The sequence below is a fragment of the Aythya marila genome (genome assembly GCF_965140915.1).
Source record: "Aythya marila genome assembly, chromosome: 2".
NCBI classification, from domain to species: domain Eukaryota; kingdom Metazoa; phylum Chordata; class Aves; order Anseriformes; family Anatidae; genus Aythya; species Aythya marila.
In genome coordinates, this window is record NC_139043.1 from 149,325,940 (window position 1) to 149,351,287 (window position 25,348).

The 25,348-nt window shown below is 38.7% G+C and overlaps 1 protein-coding gene across 1 annotated transcript in view; it reads right to left on the reverse strand.

Annotated features, from left to right (window-relative positions):
* Positions 1 to 395: 395 nt before the first annotated feature.
* The window catches only part of NDRG1 (N-myc downstream regulated 1), a 42,790-nt gene continuing 17,837 nt past the window's right edge, over positions 396 to 25,348 (reverse strand). The window contains exons 3-16 of the mRNA XM_082752725.1: positions 24,503 to 24,538; positions 17,151 to 17,256; positions 15,003 to 15,123; positions 13,028 to 13,090; positions 11,270 to 11,330; positions 10,690 to 10,776; positions 9,050 to 9,106; positions 8,013 to 8,116; positions 7,571 to 7,627; positions 6,495 to 6,546; positions 5,696 to 5,743; positions 4,111 to 4,146; positions 3,085 to 3,136; positions 396 to 2,245 (exon numbers count right to left, since the gene is read on the reverse strand). Of these exons, the coding sequence (XP_082608851.1) occupies positions 1,980 to 2,245; positions 3,085 to 3,136; positions 4,111 to 4,146; positions 5,696 to 5,743; positions 6,495 to 6,546; positions 7,571 to 7,627; positions 8,013 to 8,116; positions 9,050 to 9,106; positions 10,690 to 10,776; positions 11,270 to 11,330; positions 13,028 to 13,090; positions 15,003 to 15,123; positions 17,151 to 17,256; positions 24,503 to 24,538 (1,146 nt within the window). The 3' untranslated portion in view covers positions 396 to 1,979. The remainder of the gene's footprint in view (positions 2,246 to 3,084; positions 3,137 to 4,110; positions 4,147 to 5,695; positions 5,744 to 6,494; positions 6,547 to 7,570; positions 7,628 to 8,012; positions 8,117 to 9,049; positions 9,107 to 10,689; positions 10,777 to 11,269; positions 11,331 to 13,027; positions 13,091 to 15,002; positions 15,124 to 17,150; positions 17,257 to 24,502; positions 24,539 to 25,348) is intronic.

The following is a 25,348-nucleotide window of genomic DNA, read 5'->3' on the forward strand; positions in this document are numbered from 1 at the left end:
AGTAAAATCCAGTTCCTGTGAGGAAGTCAGACCACAAACTGCAGGTCTATGTGCTAGCCAGGATTGTATCTAAGGATACAAAGAAAACTTCTAACTTCAGATAAGAAGTACTCTGTACTGAGGCTTAATTTTTTAATGCATTTGTTAGAGCAAAATTATCTTTTGAATAGTCAGTAACACTTGATACTGAACTACATTGTGTTTTGTTAAAATAAAAGTAGGCTGAAGTGAAAAAAAAAGTGGAAAAAAAAGTTCACAGCATGAACGTAGGGAATGGCAGGGACAAGAGCACAATTAAAAAGACTTAGTTGCTAAAAAGCAATGACAAGGAACTACTAACCCCATTGAGAAAGATCATTGTACTCCTGGTAAAAGATGAAGACACATACAAGACATTGCAAAGTTACAAATTTATTTGTTTTGAAATAAATACAAATACTTCATTAAGAAACTTTTCTTGATAGACTTTACACAATAGCTTTATTCTTTCTTGAAATTGTCTGTTCTTCCCACAAACCACTATGGATATTCTACACAAAAGCTGAAGTTAGTCAATATAAAGTAACCTAGACGGTGTTCTTCTGAACAAGCAATCCCAAAGTATTAACATTTTCTATTTAACTGTTTTCTTGTTTATGCAAGGACTGCAATGCAGCAGGTATGCATTGGAGCTCAGGAAATCCCATCCCACTACATATGGAAGGACAAACTTAAGAACACCCAACTGTGAAAATCTGACTGGTAGAAAGATATCAAACCACTAGCATCAACACAAGTAACCCTAGGTATCAGGTGGCTATGTAAAGATGCAGAACCAGCAGATCATTACATTTATGCAGTCATTAAACACTGTATTGCTCAGTTACAGTGTTGCCATTCCATCACTTTGTGGAATATACTTCTCAGCACCAGCGAGAACTCAGAGTTTTAATTCTAGTAATTAGTGGCAGTTGAATGTACAGTATCTAATTACATGCCATTCCACAGTTATTCATCTCTCTTGACAAAAAACAGCTGGATCTGGCTTTGCTTACAGAATTCTGAATTTCTTACAGTTGTGCTGGACACAAAAACTTGAGCTGCAAAGATAAGAAGCTGTCTGAAGTAAAAATCAAGCTGCTTCTGCTTTGCTGGCATGTATGGCTACCCTACTCGTTCAAACTACACCAACTTCTGCAGTATTGTAAACCCTTTGACCCAAGATCCCAAAGAGGAGATGCTACCTTTCTTATAAAATTTAAATCTTGTCCTCATTTGGCTAAGTGGGGTTTAGGGTCTAGGAGGTGGGGGGGGGGTGGGAAAGAAAGGAAGACCAGAACTAAATCTCAAAAAAGTGAAATAAAAAAGCTTAAAGGTTTAGTTCGTCTTAAAGTCACATTAAATTTGTCTATTTTAGTAGTATATTATTATACATAGGAAAACAGGCTTGAATACTAATGAATTAGAAGATCTATAAATGCATGATACATTAACTTCTCTATCATTTGAAGTCAAGCTATATACAATGCATTCTACTCCAGCTTCAACATGAGGCCGTAACACATTTGTTTCATTTCCTTTTTTTAAAAGCCATCCACAACAGTAATTTCTCTCCCCCGCTTTGAAACTCATCTCAAATTGTGCCAGTTTACTTCAAGAGAATTAGGAATAAAGGGATGTGGAATAGTTTTGATTTTAAAGGAGGATATTAAGCATGTCTGGTTTGACTCTGAAGTGTTTACAACCATATCAGCTTTTGGCAAGTTTCCTTTAGAATTTGGCATCCATTGAAGGAGGGCACAATAGCAGCAGCTGTCTGAGTTACAAGAGTAACGATAGAGGAAATGAGATGCTTCTTTTCTTTGGTCCCCATCAGACCCTGGTGAACAGAGCTCATCTTACAGAATAGCTTGAGATTAATACCAGTTATGTTTTTGTGGTACACAGGGGGCATCCTTTACTTTTCCAAACTGTGACCAGTTTACACCTCCTGCACACACTTAACAGGACACTTCCATGGACTTGGGGCCTGATTGCTCAGCATTGCTTGCTGAATTCGGTGTCAGCTCAATGCGCGTGTCTGTGTGGGAGCGGTTCCTGGAACCCTCCCCGGTGTGGGATCGGCTCCTAGTTCCCTCCCCAGTGTGAGACCGGCTTCTTGTGCCTTCTCCAGTGTGCGACCGGCTCCTCTGTCCTTCCAAAGAGGTTACACTGGAGCCAGAAGCTGTGCGGGACCTCATCAGCCTGGTCATACTAGCAGAGGGCACTGGAAGAAAAGACTTTCATTAACTCCTTGTTGTGTAGACTTAGTAGAAACCCCTTTCTTACTTCCAGCCCTAACCACCCTTGGAGAAGCCTTCAGGGTTGAAAATAGTTTTCATGGTAGCTTCATGTTTAGAAGTAGTAGCAACGCTCCAGACATACAGCTAATAAACCCAAATTGCTAAGGCAAAATTGGTGGTCAGCAGTGAGGGATTCAAGACTATTTCATGGCATGCTTTTGTGGCTGCAAAAAGCCTGACGAAAACTGAGGAGACTCATTAGACCTCTTTTTACTTTCAGATGGTTAATTTTTGCTGGCAGCCCAGGCTAGAAATGCACCTACCCAACAGCTGTCAGAAGGGCATGTAATTTTATGAAATGTTGCCTGCTGCTTTCCTTGGGACAAAGCAGTTTTGTTTAAGGATACCTTTATGCCTTCTCTCAAGCATGGAAATGTCCCATTCCATGACCTATTGGTCATTAAAGAACTTACAGAATAACATGAGTAATGTGTATTAGAAAACATGGCTTAGATAAGATGCATGGGAATTACAGACAATTGCTTAAATAAAATAAAGGCAAAAGAGCTTCACCTTCATTTTGGAGAAATACTTGGTGATAGCTTTGTAGATAGACTTCTATCTACTATTTAGTAACATGATTTGGACTAAAAAAATCCTCTTCCAAACACCACAGGTTTTTTGTTTTGGTTTTTGTTTCCCTTGCAAATGCATATCCAACAGGGAAAAGACAACACATCTGGGATCAGAAGGCTCTCTGCATGCCTAGATACCCAACAAACTCTGGAAGCTGAATGAACCATTCCATAATGCCAGTACTTACTGTATCCCATGCCTTGAACAAAGTATTTGAAAGCTTCTGCAAGCTTTGCAGGCTGCAAAAGAAACAAGAGTATTATTGTACATGATGATCAACAATTTAGTTTCATTACAATGTAATGCCATAGATGTCTAATCTTAATAAGAACATCTTAAATATTCTCTGTGTTCTTCTAAATTTGCCCGAATTTTCATTTACATGAGAAAATTCCACCATTGTTCTCTCTTGTCTGTTCACTCACCCCCATTGTTTTAAATGAAAAGTCATTCAAGAGCATTTGAGAATAAGATTTTTGGAGAAGTGACTACAAGTGGTCTAAGCCGGGTCCAAACTCTACTAGTGCAGTTACTTAAGCTGATGAGCCAAAGTAAAACAACTGGCCTCATAAATATGAGGATCAATAATTCAGCAGTTCCTAACACCACATTGTATTGTGTAGAAATCTCGTTAGAAAACATCACATCCTAAAGCTGACTTACAGATCAGCTCTTGAAGTGAAGCAAGACTAGAACAAAGGTAAGTTTTTAAGTTTCCCAGCCTGCTTTTACTAGCAGCCTTGGAATGTATGCCTAAATATATTTTAGAAACTCCAGTTCATTCTCAGTCAAGCCAGGTCAGCGTATGTAAGAACACAGAACTGTTATTTCCTGCCTCCCACTTTCCTGATCTATCCTAAAAATAGTCCAAATAAAAATAAGGTTTTAAAATGCTGGTGCAGAAGTCTTAATCCATGTTAGCTTAGTAGACAGGCATAAAATAATACCTCTGCATTCCCACCTCAGACCTTTACTTGGTTAAGACTTAATTAGTGGAAATAATATCCCCTTCTAATCTTAATTTTGAGCTTCATTGATCTTTAAAGAAAGAAGAAAGCTCAGATGACCGACTGACTTCATTACTCATGAAATCATAACTGTCCTTTTGGCTGACATTTGGGAACAGCCAGTACCCAGAAGGAAAACACCCATTTATTGCGGTCTGAGATGCTGCAGAACAGGATTAGTAGGATTTCTGTCAGCCAAATCATACCTGGGAAACTTGGGGGAGCCCACCACAGTCAGCCATCTGAAATAGGGATGAGAACAGCCAGTTAGTGTATTGCCAGAGAAATACATTTATGCTGAGGATATATTAAAATGACCTTTTTAACTATCTGACAGAAAAACATTTCACTTTGTTGTATGAGTAACGTTCATGTAGATGAGTGCATCAAAGTAGCTCAGCATTCATGAAAGCTACAACTGCACCTCAGAAAACATCAAATTACCTTGATCCCCTGGCAAAGCATCAGCTGGAGCTACAAATAAATGTTTTTGATAGCAAGTGATTACCAGTTTCTTAGAAACTAGCCCATTAGTCTTTATTACAGGTTCAGTTCTGAATTACAATAATGTGATGCAGTATTGGCCTGAACGACAAAGAGAGAACAAACACCTAAACCTCAGGGGTGAGAGGGAAAAATGCTTTGCTGAGATTGTGGATGGCAAGCATCAGCCTGACTTGCCAAGGGAAACAAGGAAAGCCAAATTTAAAAAAGCTATCTTGAGTGCATGCAGTATTTTTGGAGCACTTCATTTTTCCTGCCACTCCACCCCTCAAAGTCAACCCAACAAAAACAGTCCTGTTCCAAGGAACACCACAAAGTGAAATCAGTTAAGTTGTGAATTACAGGAAACCCCAAATCCTATCTAGGATTAGTTAGCAGCAAAACAGCCCTGTAACAGGTCTGGCATCAGCTGTAACCCTGAATGAGGAAAAGTTGGCCACCGATAAGTGTTTCGGATAGCATCAGATTTTTCCTTAGAATAAGTCTGCCATGGCCATGTGGTAAGTCAGCACTCAACCGCCTCACCATTAGGAGGAAAAATTACTTACAACTCATTGTTTATTATCATTATCACTGCCCAGTTCAGTAAACAGAGATACAGTAGAAGGTCCCAGTAGAAGCATGACAAAATTTGTGTCACTGTTTGTAATCTATTACACTTACTGCACTTTATGTCATCACTAATGAACTGAAGACTGCACCCATACTTAATGCCAAGAAACAGCCAAAGATTTGGCTTCATTCTTTGCTGTTTTGACAGTCCATTTTATCAACTTTTTGGAAAACACAGAAGTCATTTCCAAATGTAAGCTGTCCTGGACTGCATTCAAATAAAAAGCAGGATGACAGAACTGTGATGGATAGATTAGTTATCTATTCACCTTACGCTGCTGTTGAGGAAAAGGCAAGGACAGAAACAGAATGTTTTTGCAATTCTACTCTGCTGAAGGTTTTTTCAAACCTTTCCAAATACCAACATCAACTTTGCCGGCTCTGGTCAAATTCATTATTGGTATGTGAAATACAGAGCATTTCAGGTCTCACCTCTAGTGTTTCAAAATAGAGGAGCTGAGAAATTCCCTGTTGTTAACCTTGATGAGAAGCACCCAGCTTGGTTTATCCCAGTAAAATGCTTTTATCCTGAAGGCACTGCTCTTCCACATCAGAACTGAATTTTGATCATGTTACCAGTACTGTAGCACATTGGTTTGGTTCTGCTTTTATAGTTAATTGAGATAATATTAAATGAGGGGAATGTTTATTTAAAGAAACAACTTTTATTATTACCTTCAGAAGCGTTGTCCTTGTTGGGTCCAGCTTTGAATTGCATTCAACCTATATGAAATAAGAGTAACATAAGATATTGTATGCAAAATATTAATTATGAACTGCTGGATGAAAACAAACTAAATACCTAATCTTCTGTCTTAATACTGACTAAATTGGGTTTCTTAGTCTTCCGTATAAGGACTTTCTTTATGTGTGCATATATCATTATAAGGGATCAATTAGGTCAGTTAACACTTATGGCTATTCTTTTCCATGTACAAACAAACCCATTTACTGGGAATTAGATTTTTTTTGTGTTTCTGGGACTCCAGTGGCAACCAGGGTTGTTTATCTTGTGATTCGGGGTCATCTGGTAGCATCCCAAGTGGTGAGTAGCCACGTGGCCAACAGCCAGCAGGCGGGCATGCCTGTTAAGGCACAACAAGAAGTCATCCAGTCATCTGGGGCGAGTTATAATGGTCAAAAAGCAGCTCTTCGCTTCCATAGTGACCCAGGGCAGAACTCCAACACCACAGAACAAGTTAAAATGCCAGCAGCAGATTCCTCTCCAAAGGAAAATATTTGTGGTTCACTGGAATTGCTCTGGCAATTGTTCCTAACACAGTAGCTATTAAATAGTGGTACACAGAGGGTACAAACAGTCAGGAATAATGGCAGCTCTCCTGCGGCCTGAAAGAGGATAGCCATCTGATAGCTGGCGAGATTTGCTGCGCCTCTGGGAGCCCTGCCGGGCTCACTCAGCATCTTGGGTTGCCTGCCCATTAGCACAGTGGTGAGGAAGGCTCGATATACACACCACAGCATCCACTGCCGGGGAGCTGTCGCCAACCACCAGGAGGACGGGGCATCTGCAAGGAAACACACAAAAGCTGTGTTATTTCTGTGGTCCGGCCCAGGCTTGCCCTCAGCTTTACTTTGCGTCCAGGGAAGAATGAGATGGTTAAATGTGGGAAAATTGTTTATTTTTTATTCCAGAAACTTTAAGGACACATTAAATCTCCCATATTATGGAATCACAGAATAGTTGAGTTGGAAGGTCTAGAGGTCATCTGGTCCAGCCCCCTGCTCAAGAGGGTCTACCTACCGCAGGTTGCCCAGGAGCACATCCACATTCCTTTTGAAGATCTCCAAGGATGCAGACCTCACAACCTCTCTGGGCAACCTGTGCCAGTGCCCAGTCACCCGCACAGTAAAAGTGCAGATAAACTGACATACTCTGATACCTTGCCTGAGAACCTGTCCTTTTCCTCACCTTGTGGTAATCAGCCCTTCCCATTGCTCTTATTCCCTGTTTTATAAGGAATTGAATGTGGTAATCAGCATCAAAGTCTCACCCTACTTCTTGCTCCTCTCCCAGCTCCAACTTTTGGAATGTCAGCCAATTTCAACCTCTGGCAGAAAAACAGAGTCTCAAGGCCTGCCATGTTTAAACATCAGAAGCTGAGCAATGGACTGGACAACTATTTTGTTTACAAATTGCAGCATAAGTGAAAAGCCATCAGTAGAAAATCTGGTAGATAAACGTTCTCTGCCATAACTGCTCCATCTTCCAACCTAGAAATTCTGTGATTCTGTGATCTTCTTGAATTACTGTTTTTTAATTGGTTCTGGTCATGTTTCTTTGGCTGCATAGGCATGGCTTAAGTGCATCCAGAGCCATAGTTTCCATTAAGTCTCCGTAATGGGTGTCCCTGACAATATATCAACATATCAATAACAATATATCTCCAAAATGAAGCTACAAGACCCTTTTCTAGCACGGAAGCAGGGCAACTCAGCAACATCTTTGCAATGTTTGCATACCACACCCCCAGATCACATCTCTTTGCTCACATCATGTAGAGGTGAACTGATTGGAAATAAAATACTTACTGAAGGGTGACAACATTTACTCCAGGAACAGGGCGTTCAATCTCTAGGTCTCGCCGACTAAAAAAAAAAAAAAATGGAGAGGACAAACATTTTTGATACACACAAATTGAACATATATGCCCATATTCTAATTTACAGAAAGCACAGGGACTCACATGTGTTAATCTTATATATGTTGTAATCTCCATAACTGATGGAGAACCACTTTTAAACTGAAACATCAATATCTTTTTTCAGTCCAAGTGTACCATCTTTCGCCCCACAAACACACAAGGACCTTCTCCCATAAGCAAGCCACCTGAGATCCCTAAAGGTGTTGTCAACCATAACTTTATACTGGGGGAAAACAAGTAACTCCACCACACAAATAGTACTGGCTAAAAAAAGAGCTGGACAGACTCTTAAAACAGTTTCCAGTTAGAAATCAGGTAAATGTATTTACCTGGTGTAAGAGTTGACAAAGAGATGAAGGTTGGTTTGATTCATATCATTAATAATATGCTGACGGTAAGTATGGATCAGGTCAGGGTTGCTGTGAATCTCTTCCTACAGGGGAGACAGAATCATTCAGAATAGGGGCTATTTTCTGAAAAGATCTGAAGACATGGCACAGCAGTCGTGTATCAGACTCATCTCCACACAACAGGAGTGCACCCTTAGAGAAGGGAGAACTTGCAACACTCAGTGGTTTCACCCAGAGCTAACATTAGCCTCTGACTGTCGTTCCACATTTTTCAATTTAAGTTATCAGTGTGTTGTAATATCACAATCATACAGTTGCAAAACACTGTTGTAGTGCAGATGGTTACAGTCAAACGAGTGTGAGGTTCTAAAACAAAAGATTCAGAGTAAGAAGCTCCATTAATGTTTCCACGATAAAGCTGATGTTCAAAGCTTACAAACATATGTAATGTGAAACTCATTTTCACAATAATAACTAACTAAGCTTCAAGGACTTAAACCACTAACATTTTCAAACTGTTTGGTTCTATAATCTTTACAGATTAGTTCCTTGTTCTGCTGGAATGGAGTTTTCCATTGCATTTACTAACAGTTTCAAGTCCAGCAATATGGCCTTATAAAATAGTATTGAAATAGGTTTGCATTGAAGAGCAATGTTTCTACTAGTAACCATTTTTCTCAGAGTTACAAGCATGTTATGGTATAAAAGCCTTTGGGCAAATTCTTCTCAGAATGTTACCACATACAATGCTTTACTCATGCTTAAGTATCAACTACCTAAACAGGGAGCTGCCACTTCTGGAGTTGTTATAACTGCAGTGTGCTTGAGTCTTTGGAACTCAGGAAGCCTCACGGCAATATACACACTCCAAAGTGCTGGGAACGCAAGTATTCATCCTATCCCACAGTTTAATTTTGTATTTTGTTGTTTAAGTAAAATGTTCTCCCCTCCTCCCAGCTCTAGGAGGTAAATAAAGATGACCGAATACATCAGAGGAATGTTTTGAACATGCTTACCTTTCCAAAAAGATGTGAAATGACCAAGTCTGGTAAAGCATTTGTCCAACCTGAAATCTGAACAGCAGGATTATCTAAGTATCTGATATTAAAACAATCTTTGAACAATTGAAACCTTTTAATTACCCATAAGAAGACCAATAGATATTTCTCTGCTGCTCTTATGTACAATATCCTGGACTGATTTTTTTTCCCTCGAATCCTACTATACCATCAGGTATTGTTTACGTTTTGGTTGTTCTCATAGGATGTCTTTACTAATTTGATTACATAGAAAACACACTACCAGTGACATGAGTATATACAGAATCACTCCCTGAAAGAAAATTAAGTAAATCAGCCAGATATGTGTAATTTAACCAATCTTGTCCCTAGCAATCAACACAGAGTACTTTGGAGCTGATCCCTAAAGACCATGGAGCTCTGGTGTTCACACAGTGCATGGTCTTGATTTGGAAGGACAGAAGGATACAGGGGGCACACTGTACACCTAAGGTTGTCAATAGCTAGGAGAGGTAGACGGCAGTGACACAGATGTGAAAGAATTTAATTATGGTGAGATATTGGATGAGATAACTAAAATGAGTCAACTGGTCTATCTCATTGTGGCAGAGATAATAAACAAAATTCCAGTTCAAACTTACCAAAATAAACTGGTATGCTAAACTTTTTTTTTTTTTAAACGGAGTAATCAGCATTGGAAAAATGTTACATCCCTGCTTTGGAAAGTTTCTCCTAGTACTACAAGGCTGTCATTGCACTTAATATCCCCTTAACACACTTAGAATAGGTTGATTATATGTGTGGTTAAAAGACAAAACACCAATTTTTGAACTTCTGTGTTTATAACAACCTCCATTCATTAAAACATGACCCTGAATGATACAATAAATGTATTCCATCAGCTTACCCTGAAAAAAATGTTTTCATAAGTTAAGTGAGTGACATGCAATGTATCAATTATACCTATTTCTCCATTAGCTCCAGGAGGCCATCTGAAACCAGCTCTCAACCTGTTTTCCCACACAGTAATCTTACAACTACAAAAGAATAAAGTGTACAGGGGCTTTGTTTGTGAATAATATCACTTAAAAGTCTGATTGTACAGACAATCTGACTATTGTTACTGTAGCTAATGCCCTTTTGAGTCTTTTTAGCATCTCAGATTCAGCTAGATGACTAAAACCAGGAATATATTGTTTTGATTTTTTTTTCTGTGCTCCAATTCACTTCTTGGACTATGCTTGTAAACAAAGCCACAGACAAGAGAAAAAAAAAAAAAAAGAAGAAAGAATGTTACACTAAGATTCAAGTTTAATTGGAAGAAAGTTGTTTCCAAAACTATTCCATGTCCAAGATAAAGTATTTTTTTCATTACCAACTCTTAAGAATTGTCCGTACCCAGTAGCTCCATTATACCATAGGTATCTGCTTCCTAGAAGTACCAATTTTATTTTATTTATTTATTTTTATCACTGGCTCTACAGGAGGTATGTTTGTAAATGGAAAAAATAAATCCAAAAGGAATTAGTCTGTGATATTTTGTGTCTGCAGCCATGCCTTAACACACAAGCTTGCCCAGCTCCTCATGCTTGTCATGTTCACAGTATGATTTATTTTTCTAACTTAAGAATGTTTACCTTTGTCGCTGCCCAGTCCATCCAACCTTCAGCACAAGGGTTTACATTAATGAGAACTAATCCCTCCACCATGTCTGCATGGTTTAACTGAAAAAAAAAAAAAGAAAGAAAAAAAAAGAAAAAAAAAAAAAAACACCTTTGAGTTAAGATTTATCTTGTGTCCTTTGCAAGCTGACAGACATCATAAAATTTAAATTAGCAAATTATCTCCTGGGAAGGAAGGCAGTAGGTCTAGTTTTATCTTGCACAAAACAAGCATATGTATGGAAAAAAAAAAAAATCATTAAAGCAATTCAACGGAGCAGCTGGAGAATATTAAGATTTAACTTCTTCTCCACCCTCAGTTTAAATAGAGAACTCCCATTAAAAAAACCTTCTGCAGACTAACTGGCCTTAAAACGGAAAATCTAGGTCTTCTGGATTAGCTATCCCGCAGACGATGGTATTTCACTTAAAAGCCTGGCTGCTTACTTGGATGGATACAGTAGAGCAGGAAGTCTCTGCAGACCCTATGGAGGCAGCAATACATCTAGAAAATCAGGTTCGAGACTTTAAGAAAGCTCCATGAAATGAAACTTACAGCAAATCTGGTCAGGATGTAGGCACCAGCTCCAGTTCCCATTCCAATAACAGTCTTCAGCCTGCACAGCAGTTGTATGCCATGAAATGAAAGAGACAAATCAGTAAGGGTGCACTGAAAATAAGTAAAACTCTGTCAGCAGCCTTCCTCTTGCACATGCCAATGGAAGGACAGGTTGCACATTGGGCAAGCTGTGGACCCTCAGCAACGCCAGTAGCTCCAGTAAGGAGCTTGCAGAGCAAATTGGATTTCAGCAGATTCTTGGGCCTATGGTCCTCATATATTGCAGTGCAGCAACAATCCTCACTTATCTTTAAGTAAATACACTGAGCAACCACAGCATTGTTCTGGTTCTGTAAGGAAATGGCTACTCTCTGCCAGAAAAACTTCTAAGATACAGTCCTGAGGTCTGCAGTCAAAACACAAAGCCCCCCACCCCAGGCTCCCCTATCCTCCACGACAAAGCTATCAAACTGTGATGCTGATTCCTCTCTAGCAGGGAGCTGGCAGGGAAACCTCTTATGCTATCCAGCTGCTGGGGCAAGCAAATTTAAACTTCATAACTAAGCAGGGCAGAGACAAACTAAATATTTGCATTCACTGAAATTGGTTTTAAAGCACCACCTTCAAGGTCTTAGAAAATACATGGAAGGGGAGAGTAGACAAAACCACTCAGAAAAACATGCTCTACGATGCTTTTAGGAAAATGCCTAGAGAAAGGTTTAATTCTCATTACAGTATTAAATCGAGGTTCCGTAAGTACACTCCAGCTTAGTTGATTTTCAAGATATTGACATTATGTTAGCATTTTTTTTTTTTTTAAAGAGAACAGCAGAATTGCCAATACTGTGCCTTGGTTTAACAAAAAGAAAAAAAAAAGTGTTTCAAACAATACATTTGTTTTAAAAATGTAGAGAGACCAAAGAAGTAAACTAGTCCAAGGTATTGCTACAACTAGTTTGCATGCTGAACAATGTTTAAATTCATGTGCTGGTCTAAGACAAAAGCTCCACCAGCAGTGCAGCCTGTCTGTTCTCCAAGGCTCCCTAACCCTGAATGTCAGATTCTCTTCTTAGTTTGAAAACCCACTGGAGGTGCCTACTTGCAGTCTTCACTGCACATCAGGAGCACTAGTTCCTCAGAGAAGGCACTTCTCATGCATAACTTCTGCTAAAACTATGCTTTAAAGGAGGACACTTGACTAAACTTGCTGCAGGTACACAGCAAAGGAACACTGCCTGTACCAGGTTCCTCAGCATCAGCAGTCTGGCTTATGTACTAGTAGTACAAGAGGCTTGAAGAAGCAGGAATGACCCCTAAAGACACTCAAGCCACAGAAACAAAACATTAAGTGTCTTCAGATGGGTCTACATTTTTTTCTACTAACCACACAGGAAAACGTGGGTTGTTACAGTGGGAAGAACAGATTGTCTGTGTCCTATCTCTGTCATGGCTACACAGAAAATGTACTGGAGGAAACCCCTAAATTATGCACATGTGATTTCACTTGAAGCTGCTTCCTGTTTAAAAATAAACAGACTTTTCAAAAACTGAAAGGGCAAAATATAAGCTTCTTCAGAAACAAAGGCAAAATAGCCAACTGTAATAAAAGAGTTAAAAAAGAACCACAGCAGAAATAGCAAAATGCCAGGAAGCTTCAGGGGCAGAACAGAGGAATACCTGATCTTCCCTGCTCTTTCTTCAGTGTGCCACATAAAAACAAGAATGAGGAAAATAAGTCAGGAATTCTGCACTCACCCAAACTGTTTCAGGATTCCAGGAATCATTTCAGCCAGCTGATCCATGGAGGGATATACATACCTACAACAAATACATGTTTGTGGAGTTACTACACACATTCAGTAGAGTAGTCTGGTATATTTAGAGACACACCGGTCACTGTAGATTTAATAACAAATGTGCCTATTACCATATCATTAACAGCATGAGCTGAATTTAAATCAGGAGCAAGTACAAGTAAGTGATTTAGCAGAAATATGTATGTACTCAATATGGTGCTTTATGTGAGTTACAGGATGATAGTCTAGTCCAGCTAAAAGCAAAACAGACCATAATGAATCTCTTCCAAGAAAAAGTTAACATCAAAAATTTATTAAAGAGTTTGGACTTAAGAGGTGAGTTTCCAGCCACATTCACCACATTTGTACTTTTGGTTCACCACAAAAAGGTTTCCCCATGTTGCAGAATCACAGACTACAGCAATGCAATCTAGATCTTTGGCAAATAGTTCGCATGCATATTTTCAGGGACATGCATTTCTGCAGATAGAAAATTAGGATAACTTTCTATTAATATTCATGGAGTAAATGAAGCCATAGAAAGGTCTGTGAAGCTGTTGAAGAAATTCGACAAATGGCTGTAAGTTAATGTCTCTGGTCTTCTGCAGAGTGGCAACAAAATTCTGAGAAGGATATATTTAACAAAACTTTGACCAAGCAGCACAAGGAAAAAAAAATCAACCCTAAGAAGCCACAGAACATCTGCCTAGGATACATACAAATTTCTGCTTTCCATCAGGACTATACTTAATGATTCTCTAGTCTCCCCCCACTCCCAAAAACAAAAAAAAAGAAAAGAAAGAACATTGCAAAACTGTTTTACATGGTTTTCTTAGATTTTCTTGTTGGGAAAGTAAAGCTTGTCATGACTTTCAGCTGGAGGGCTAAGAGATAGTACAGTTTCTTGTGCTGTCATCATGATGATTAAGTAGTGGTCTTTACTAGCACAGACCACGATCTTTGCCCTGTGCAGCTGACAACCCAGAAGTGTTAATGCCTGTTCAGGACATGAGGGTTAAGACACTTAAAAGCTTTTGGTTCAAACATATACAAAGGGAAGTGACTAAAATAACTTTGTCATCTGCTTGGGTAGACAACTGGGCCATTGCAGTTAACACTTGCTGAGCACCTGGCCCATGATAACCTCCTCAGCCAGACTAGCTTAACAATTAAGAAGGTAAATAGACTGGCTCATGCATTAGGGTATGTACAAGCTCCTTAATACCTAGTTCTTACTGTCTCTTGACTTCTGCCCTCACTTGGCATGTTGGCTCCTTCCTTCCTCAACCAAGCTGACTCCTGTCCAAGAGGCATCTTCAGGCAAACCATCTCCTCTGACTAAACGGGACAAGTATTTTGGCAAAGACAGCACTTAACGACATTCAAGTTTCCAAGAGTTACAACATCATATATGATACGTAGTCGGGAGGATGCAGGAATTTACAATATCCCAAGGGTTACATCACTTTGTTACTGTCCAGCCACTTGGAATTTCTAGTAAGCTTATCGAGTTTATTTATCAACATCTACCATGCTAGTATTTCCTAAAAGCCACAGACTTAGGAAAGACGTGATATAGTACTAATGCCTATTTTGTTTACAGAAACAATTTAGTTTTGTATTTGTATTCAAGATTTCATTACAAAACATGGCAACCCATTATTTAAGCTGACAGATGTAGAGATATGTCACGGAACTGTTTTACAAGTGTGGTTGTCAGCAATAAAACACAAAATTACAGCCCCAAAGTTTACTGTGAATTGGTAAGACAAAACAGAGATTCAGAAAATTAGAAATAGAATGTGTCAGTGTTCAAAAGCCAATTACTCTTCTTTCTGCAATTGCTTTTCAATTGAATTGCCGATTAATGCTCTTTTTCCAGCCACTGAAAGAGGATAACTCTGAAAACATGGGCTGTTTCTGTGATAACTCACCCAGTTTGGAAAGATGGTGCACCATCCTGCTGACCAGGTGCATCCACATGGCAAACTGCAAAGTGCTGAGTGATTTCCTGCATATCCTCAAAGTTGAACAGAGGATTGAAGCAAGTTTTATCTTGAAAAGAAAAAGAAAACATGGAATATTTGTGCTGAGAGGAAATTTGTTTGATAGTAAGTCTGCATCTATAATAAAATCATTTATTTCATTAATGTTATCTCTAATATAAACTTTTCTTAACTGCAGGCCAGGTTTCAACAATCAGCTGAGCTATGGTATAGCCTGGAAAAAGTGACAATCCTTTATTTCTAAGGAGGAAAAAACAGTAAAGCCCTGCTACAAAGCAACCTCTGAAAAGTTGTTTTAATTCCTTGAAGAGAAAAAAAAAAATGAAAAGCTCTCTCTTCATGGCCAGCTAAGGTTTATCCATGTTATTTTGGTCCTTGCCAGAAGTATTGGCTTGGTGCCCCAAAATCTAAAGAAATCATTATTTATGCGAAGGTAAAATAGTCATAAAATGCCATCAGAAATATTCACCCTGGGTTTTGGCTTAGGTAAAATTATTCATTTACTTGTCCAGTCATTTTTCTTTGGATTATGTCAAAACAGATGGCGAGAAAAGGTATCCAACTCTGAGATCGTGACTTGTGCTTTTGCCCAAATATTACAAGATAAACATTATATTCATGTCTCTCAAGGCAGGCAACTCAAGACAAAAGTGTCCTTTTGGGATACTTAATTCTGTAGGACCCAACTCTGAGATGATTTGATTTCTGATGTTTAATGAATATTAATGTAGGGAGAAGGTTAGCATACTTTCCTTCTGGAGTGGAAAGCATGAACTCTGCAGCACCATCTTTAAGACGCATAGAAAACAGTTCAATATTTTGTGTGTGTTTCTGAATGTCCTCTTACTACACAACATGCAAACAAAATCATTAGAGAATATACAGTATTTTTAGCTAAAATCCAGCTTTAGGAGAATATATGAGTTAGGGATAAAGCTTCCTTGCCTTTTAGAAAGAGAGAAAGTTTATTCACCATACAGAGTTTGTATCTCTAGAAAGAAAAAAGTTTTATTCAGAAGTGAGACCTAGATCTCTTCTGTGATCCACAGAAAATCCAAAATAAAGTAAATCAGGTCTACTCAAGAAAATAAGAAAAAGATCTTTTTCTTATTAGCAATATCATCCCCTCTCCTTTCCAATCCAGGCTTTACAGATTTGCAGATGTTTTTAATATTAAAATTCATATCTCATTAAGAAATAGCAAATTGTATGAAGCAAACAGTACTGTGAAAAGAACAAACTTGAGCAGATCCGGACATATAGGTCATTATATTCCTATATAATGACCTGGATAAGATAAATGGCACTTAAAGTTATTTTATTAATACTGATTTGATATGCAATTCATATAAGCGCATCGCAGCATAAGACTGGTTTTCAGACAGGAATCTACAAGCCAAAGCAACAGCAATGTCCTTATCAATCCTGCTGGCAACACAGAATCACAGAATGGCTTGGGTTGGGAGCCATGGACCTCAAAGCCCATCCAGTTCCAACCCTCCTGCCATGGGCAGGGACACCTCCCACCACATCAGGTTTCCCAAAGCCCCATCCAGCCTGGCCCTGAACACTCCCAGAGATGGGACATCCCCAGCTCCTCTGGATAACCTGTCCCACTGCCTCACCACCTTCAGAGTAAAGAATTTCCTCCTCATATCTAATCTAAATCTCCCCTCTTTTAGTTTAAAGCCATTATTCTTTGTCCTATCACTGCACTTCCTGACAGAGTCCCTCCCCTGAGCTAACATAGCCTCAGCCATTCTTTACAGATATTTTTACATCATTTATAGAAGGTTGTTACAAGCTACCAGAGATTCTTTTCCTCCCTTAAGTGAAATATTCCAATTATTTACATTGGTAGGATAGAAGCTGAGAATTAAGCTGTCTGTAAGAAAAATATTAGATTAGGCACGTTTGTATACAAAGAATGGTGCCATGTAACAGTTTGCAATGGACGTAAGTTGGCAAGGACCTGGGAAAGGTTTCCTAACCTCCGCAGTTTCCATACCTTTGACTACAGCAGTAGTGTTAAGTAACCAGGCCATAGCTGTACTATAAAATAAAAAGCCTACTTACGATTCAGCCCAATGTCGTGGTAGGTGAGAATAGCAGGTCTGTTCCCTCTGGGAGTCCCGCACATGGTGACATGGACCGAGCCATGCACAGTCTCCACATCTTGCTCCTGATAAAGAACAAGGGGAATCTGTCAGCAGCTTGTCCAAGGGCTCTGATTAACACCCACCGCAGCAGTACAGCTCCCGCCTTATCCCAGGGCTGTCTGCAGCCCCTCTGGCCCCAGGATCTCTGCAATTCCTGTGCTAACGCACCCCATGCCTCCCCACAGTGTGGGCTCTCTGCTGACTTTTTACATGTGGTTGTCATTTACTGCAGTCCACAGACAACTGCAGAAGCACTCAAGCTGCTAGCTCTAACCAGATATTGAGGAAACACTTTCTGACCACAGCAAAAGGCAGAGAGGAAGAAAAAAAAAAAAAAAAAAAAAGCAGTTCGGTGCAATGATGCCTAAAACAACAGCTTACAACTATGGCCAGCAGCATTTGCAAAGGTGCAGGTTGCCAAAAGAAAACACTTCTGCTTTCTAGGAAAATGATTTTAACTGAGCAAGCAATTATTATTTCCCTAAAGAACAGGCTATTAAATAGCCTGTATTCACCATAAAGACTTATCACACTCCGGGACCTTGTGGTTTTAGTAAAAACACAGTAAACATAACAGCTACATGTGTTAGCTTTATGGCTTGCTATTGTTTAGATCTAAGCACAAACACAAATGAATAAAGTTTGCTACAGAATAGCATGGCTATACCTTTGTTATGGTGATTATCACAGAAACAACCTTTAAAAGCCCAGTGCTATTATTTGACATAACTGGATTTTGTACTATTTAATGTATTAATTGTACTATTTAATGATTATAACACACGTAGTATCAAATCAGAGACACTCTCACTACCATCTTTTATTTACTGGATGTCTGTGTAGGTTAGAGAGACTTGGTGCATACTAACATTCTTGACATATGGAATAGTCTTAGTTTCTTTTACACTTGCTCTTAAGATAGGTATAAACAGTTTGTTAGCTTGTCAATGTGTTTAAAGGGAATCACAGAACAACAGTTGGCCATGACACATTTACAGTACTGTTACATTTATGTTATCAAAGCAGTATGTATTTAGTAGCCAGCCTTAACATTTCATAAGAATGTTTTCCGTATAGGATACAGACATCATTGTCATTCGGTACAGTTTACAGTCTGCTCTGTGCTTACTTGACTTGCTCTGTGCAATAATGCCTGGAGACAAAGTCCAAGTTAAATTCAAATCTGTTACAAATTACGCCGTAGAAATTAGCAGCATACAGCCTCTACAAAAGCCTTTACACAGGAAAACTCAGAAGCTCTTCAAAGATCTGAAGTATTGATTCAATCTAAATCTCAGCTCAGACATTTCATACATGAAATATACCATGCATTTTGTTGAAAATAAGGATGCTAGGCAGCACCACACCACATTTCACCTATTTTCCTTGCAATTACACATTCAAATCAGTTTTGAGTTGCAAACATACAAAGACTCCCCCCTTCTCTTGAACAACAGGCGAGCTGTGTATCTCTGCTAGCTGAACTATACTATAACTAATGCTTGGCTTTTATGTCTCCTTAGAAATTAATTTCTCTGCATACTCACTGCATTATTTAGCAAGTAAGCTGTATCTTCCATATCCAGTACCATCTTTAGCAAAACAGGGTGATAAATCCAGCAAGTCAGACAGAAGACAGTAGCTGGTTTCGAATTTGCCCAAGCAGGAAACTGGGTTATATAGGCAAGCTGCTATTCTGCATAGGCTTATGACTCCCATAATGCCCAGCTAGAAAAACCAAAACAGACTAATTCAGGACAACGTCATTCTTAAATAGGATTTGAGTCAGGTTTGACCAGGAGAAGTGCTTATTCAACACAGCTCAGACATCAAAGATGAACTAAGTCTCTGCCACATAATGTACAAATGGCCAACTTTCAAACCTGGGAATTAGTTATTAGTACTGGTTTTCCTTCTGTTGTTTCAGTTAGGCTTTGATAAGCTTAGATTCATTTCAGATTTTGTTAACTCAAAAATTAAAAGACATTAAAAATATTCTGAATTAAATTGGTAGCAAGTTCTTTCCTGTAAGTCAAGAGTAAAGTTGCCAATAAGAACATAGTGCAAAGATTTTAAAAACTTACTGTAACTCAGAATAATCCTGTACAACAGCACGAGAAGAAAGAATCTGACATTCAGTATTTGAAATCTAGTATTTTCCAAACTAGATAAGCAGTATTTAGTCTACAGTATTGCTACTTCAGTCTTGCTAAAGTTAACGTAAGTTTCACTTTTGGTAGAAAATAGCATGTTGTTGTTATATTCATTATTTAATACTCCAGAATGTATTTGCAGTAGCAATAGATAGCAATTAATAAAATTAGCAATTAATACTTTCAACATTCTACCTTCCTTCTGCATTTAATCATAGAATAATAGAATCATTTCAGATGGAAACAGACCTCAAAGATCGTCTGGACCAACCTAGGTTATTCAGGTAATTTTCAATACAAAGCATAAGAATTGATAGGTTGGAAACCTTAACACCAATAAGGAGAGTAACACGCCTTCTGTTAAATGTGGAATATTGAAATTATTTCCTCCTCAGTTAGAGTCTAATGAGCATTTCATATTGTCAGGTTTTTATTGTTGTGAATGCTAGAATTTTCCAGCACTGAAAAACCTAGAACAGTTTTTCTGAGGAGAGATCAACTTTCAAGATTCGGGTTCTTCATCCTTTGCACGCAAAAAACAATCTGTGCCAGATAAAGCCAGACACTTGAACCTGCGCATACCACTGACCTCCACAGCTAATCATTCTGGAACTAGAAACCTGAGACTAGTTCAAATTCAGTGTCAACTAAAAATAGTTCAGAGATGAACTGAAGACCATACTGCTAATTACTGGCACTGTCAGTTTAATTCCTCATTATCTTCACAATAAGGCTTCTGTAATTCAAGAATGTTGTGCTGTTTTTCATTAGCATGAATTCTTAGGTACAAATACCCAGAAAGTTCTCCTAAAAAACAATTCAAGCCAGTTTCTTCAGTGATGTCAAAAAAACAACTCCACGTCCCTATTGATCCTATTAAAGATCAAGAGATTTGTCTACGTGATGTCGGGATGGATGTTTTCAAAACACAGAGCACTGAAAACAGATGGCAGCACATCCCAATCAACGTCAACATTGTAGTAAGAAGCTCTTCACCAACTGATTTGTATTAAAACACTATCTTAGAAAAACATCCAAGGTACACTAATCCGATAGAAGGATAAAGACAAGCATGCCATCTGTTCACATCTCTCACTTTAACAGAGGTGCAGCCTTTCCTTAGTGCCCTAAAAGCACACACACAAATACTCACGATACATGCAATTGAGTGGTTATCTTAGTTTAAAAGGAGTTGTTCCCTACTAAAGAAAATTTTCTCTTTTTGACATGACATTTTGTCCTGCAATTAGAAGGGGGAAACAATTTAAACACCAATAGCACAAGAGTTTATTTATTCCTTCTCCCCTTTATCCTGGCTAAGGAAGACGTAGATTGAGGAACATGTTTATGAACAGTTTACTGTTTTCTAAAGTATGGAATACTCAATGCTCTCTAGAAAGAGAAATTACACACATGGCCCATTTTGTTAAAACAATGTATTTTTTATTTTAAATTAAATACTGTATTCCACCAAGATTATTTTAAAGCTTTCAAAAATACTTAATCCCCAATTACTGTCTCATGCTTTTATTTAATTTAAATTATATTATGCCTGTCAAATATATTTCCCTTGTCTTACCTCAGAACTGAGAGAAAAGCTTCAGAGCTCTTTAAAAAATTGCTAGGAGACAGTGTATTTTACTTGAGAAATTTAATATACTAATACCTGCTTATGCTATTTTTTATTTATTTATTATTTTATTTTTTTTTTACTTTTTTTTCCCCTTCATATCTTGAAGATGAAAAGCATTTGAGCTTTTAATGTGAAATTACAATGCTGTATTTCAAAATCCCCCTTATCCTTGTTATTTTTCCTCTAGCTTTTTCTACTCTAAAACAGTTATTTGTATTAATCTTAGGTTCTGCTACAATCCCAATGCCCACCCTTCCAGGTATTAATTTATTTATTACACTTAATTAATATTTGTTTTAAATTAACTATTAAGAAAAGGTTCTCCAATTTGGGTTGTGAGTTGGGTACTTTAGTGTTTAAATGCAAACCATTTAGTGTTGTGTACCTTATGTTTAAATGCAAACCATTCTGTTAAGGTAGAAACCAGGACATTTTTTGGAATGTTTCTATATGTACCTGTTACACAAGCAACAAAAACATTGATATAGGAACTGCAGTAGATGATTATAATAGTTCTGTCCTGGCATTCTTCCTAGTCTATTTTGCATGGGGTCACACTGCTCTGCAAAACAAAAAACCTCAGCTGTCCCCCCCCTCCTTTCCTTCAGAGACTTAAAACGATCCTAAAGGAAAACCAGGTCTAATAAACTGAAAAGCCCCCAAAACTACAGCCATCATGCCACGAGGACCAGCTGATTTGTCTCCCGTTGCAAGGTGACTGTTTCCTTCTCCCCTTGAAGGCAGGAGGATGAGGGAAAACAGAAATGGCTATGCTGATGACCATGAGCCCTGAACTGCAAGGTACAAACTCATCTCTGCCACCTACTGCTGTCACATAGCTCAGAGTTTTCCTTTGTTATTGAGAAAGTGGTCTCCTGACACTGCTCGTTTCTGAAATACAAAGCCAAGGGAATGCATACAGGGATACGGAGTCAGTCCTCCATCAACTCCAATATTACCAGGTAAGTGAACAGGCAAATATACTAATCTGCAAATACAATAAAGAAGTACTTGGCATTAAGCCAACATAAAACAGCACAGGGCATGCTGCCCTGTACTAATTGATCTCGAATTGTGCTAGAACAGGCTTCATGAGGAACACTCCCCTTCCTGGGAGGCAGTAACTTCACTCACATTTTCAGGTAAGTGCCACAGACAGAAATACTGACAGAGAGTACAGCTGTGGTACATCACAGCTGTCAGTTCTTCCATTCACCTCTTGTCTTGGCCATTCCCTAGTAACTCTGTGAAAGATTTCCTCCAGAGAACAAGCACACATATCTTGCAATTTGCAGCATAATATTGTGTCATACAGTGGGTGACTTCAAAAATAGAAAGTATGTTTTAACTCAGGTCTGTCTAAAATAGCATGCAAAATAAGAGCCTACTTCTTTCCAAATCTGAATAACTAGATGAAATGTATTATTGGAACAAAACCACCTCATGGACAGCCATTACTTTTCACTAGTGGCAGAAACAAAATTATTTGTACATTGCTTAACTTCTCTGCAGAAGGACCAAGCAAGTGATACAGTGGACATCCACATACATATGTAGACACATATGAGAAGCTCCATCCTACCAGGTCCTGAGAACCTACTGTCCTGCCCAGGTCCCTCCTTCTCCCAAACATGGCTCATGAGACAGGTTGTTCATTAAGCTCATTTGTTATCTTCAGTGTCAGTCCTAAGCGACCTGGATCCTCCAGGGACACTCAAACTTATCTAATGAACTAAGCAGTCAAAGCACTCACAACATCTTCAAACCACTTTTTTGATAGGTCAACCACAAAGAAACCTAAAGATGCATAGGTAGGGTTTTTGTGGTTTTAAGCACCAAAGCTAAGCCTCCTTTCCAGTAGTAGTTCTTAAAATAACAGATTGAGGCTGTTCTCACACATTTTTCCTTCTTGAACTAGAACAACCAAAGATTAAGGTCTAAGCAAGAAAGATCATTAAAAAAGCAGGAGCTGGCAGAGCAAGGCTAAATGACAAGAACCACGGGCCTGGATTAGCGACATTTAATCCAAAACATGGGGAAAAAAAAACAAAATGGCTTAGAGAATTTGATCTTGCAAGTTAAAAATCTATATATACGCATGGTTTACAAGCCAAGCAAATTTATTCCAAGAATAGAAATGAAATACAGGTCACTTCTTGATTTTAATCAAAATGTTGCAGTATTCCTGTTTAAAGACTTAATCCTTGATTCAGATTTATTTAGAACAAGTGGTCAATCTGGGACAAAACAGTGAGCTTCTCCCATGCTGTGATCAGTCCTGCAGGAAGTCTGATGAGGAGAATTTTAACCTATATTTATCAAGACTTCAGGCAGTGGGTTTCATCATTAGAAAGGATGAATGAAGAATTAATATGAACTGTATTTTTGCTACAAAAGTAAGTGCCATTGAAAGAGGATGAGATGTTTGAGAGACTTGCCTCTCCTGGTTTCCAGGGAAAAGACTGCTGCATGTCTACTAGATTTTTAAACAATTTGGACAGCACTGAATAACAAATAGAGAAGTACTAATAAAGTGCAACATGTCACAATGTTCAACAGGGTTATTTTTAAAGGACCTCCACTTGCACATACAAGAGACTAGAAAAACTCAATAGCTCTCCTTACACCCCTTTGATAGACAACCAGCAAGCCTCATTGCTCAACTCATACTCGTCCCCAGTGGTGGGAATTCAATGCTCACTCTTCTTGTCAAGGCAGGTACATGTTCACTGCTGTCTCTCTCAGTTCAAACCAGTCTCCCTCCAACACTAATCCATTTCCTTATTTGCAGTTTAAGAACCATCAAAAACAAAAACTCAGTTGTAATCCCAAATAGAGATAAAATAATACAAAGAGGGAACTACAAGAATTATAAAGTAACCTCTCAAAAACAAGACATCTGAGGAAAATGGAAAGCTATTACCATTAGCTACATTAGCTACTACCATTTGACCTGGTGGTGCACTTTACGCATGTTTATGTGCTGGCTGTAAATAAATATACAGAAACTGCTGTCACTCTTGGTACAAACAAAATTGATTGCTTAGTGCCTTCCTCCAGTCCCCATGTTTCAGGAATCTTTTGGAAACTTTTAATGACATAATGGGATACACAGAGAGACATTTCCTCAGAGGAAATGCAAGCACACCACTAATGAAAGCAAATTAACTGGGGAAATTGTGTGTTCATGTGGGAGGAGTATATTTTGCTTTCACTGCCATTGCTAAAGAATCTTTCTGTTAGCAAGAACAGAGCTGCTTGCAACTCATTCACCTCTTTTGGATGAGGCTTTCCCAGCTTTAGTTTGAAAAGACCTCCTGCAGTCCCCTTCATATCATTGCATAAGAGTCCCATTCAGACCCTGTCTCACAACTACAGTACTTTTGATGAGCAGTCACTTATTTCTGATCACATTTTGCCGTTTTCTCAAATGTCAATTCAGTTTCCCTTTATACAACAACAAAAAAGAATAGCTTTACTTGCCTGAACATCGAAGTCTGGTAGGAGGCGAGTGATAGCCTGTGAAGAGATTTTAAAACATTAATTCATTTAACTTTTGCAGTTACAAAAATCTGCACTTGCATATACACTCTGACACATGTTCTAACCCACTGGTTCTGCAGCAGAGAGCTCTATCACATACCCTTCACTGAATTAATAGTTTTAGTGCTAAATATCAAACTTCACCCAAGAGCTTTACCCACTCATCACTACAGATTATGGAAGCAGTAAAATAATAGTCTATAGAAAAGTAAAATAAAGTACAAAAGCTGGCACAGGTGAAGTTATTACTGGAGTCACTGGACAAGTGATAGCTATAAAAATTGAACGTTTCTCCATTTCTTGTGGTAGCCACAGGACTGCCAACAGCTCACTTAAGTCCTGTCTAGAATGGAAAGTCTTTGAACATGCCCTGTGCTCTTGCAAGATGCACTTGTTTCTGGGATTTGGTTGTGTGATGTGGAAGGTTGGAAGGGTTTTACCCAGCCAAAATTAAAAGTTCTTATGCTCGGGAGGCTGGCTGGACAAGAAGAAGTCCATTCCAACCTGTGACTGGCTATTGCTGGTACTGAGAAGCTCCTATGCTTGCCCTGCATCTCCACCAGAAAAGGAGTAATGCAACATCCTCCCCATCTCTCATCTCATTCCTTGAGGGAAGAAATGCCTTCAGGCCTCAAGGAAGAAATGCCTTGAAGTCACCTCCACCTAGTAAAAGACAAGTAAGAAGTCAGTTAGCTTCACTGGGGGTATGAACAAAGTAGGAAGAGCACTTCTCACACTGCAGACTATGGCAGGGAAGCCAAAGCCTGAGAAAGAAGTACAAAGATA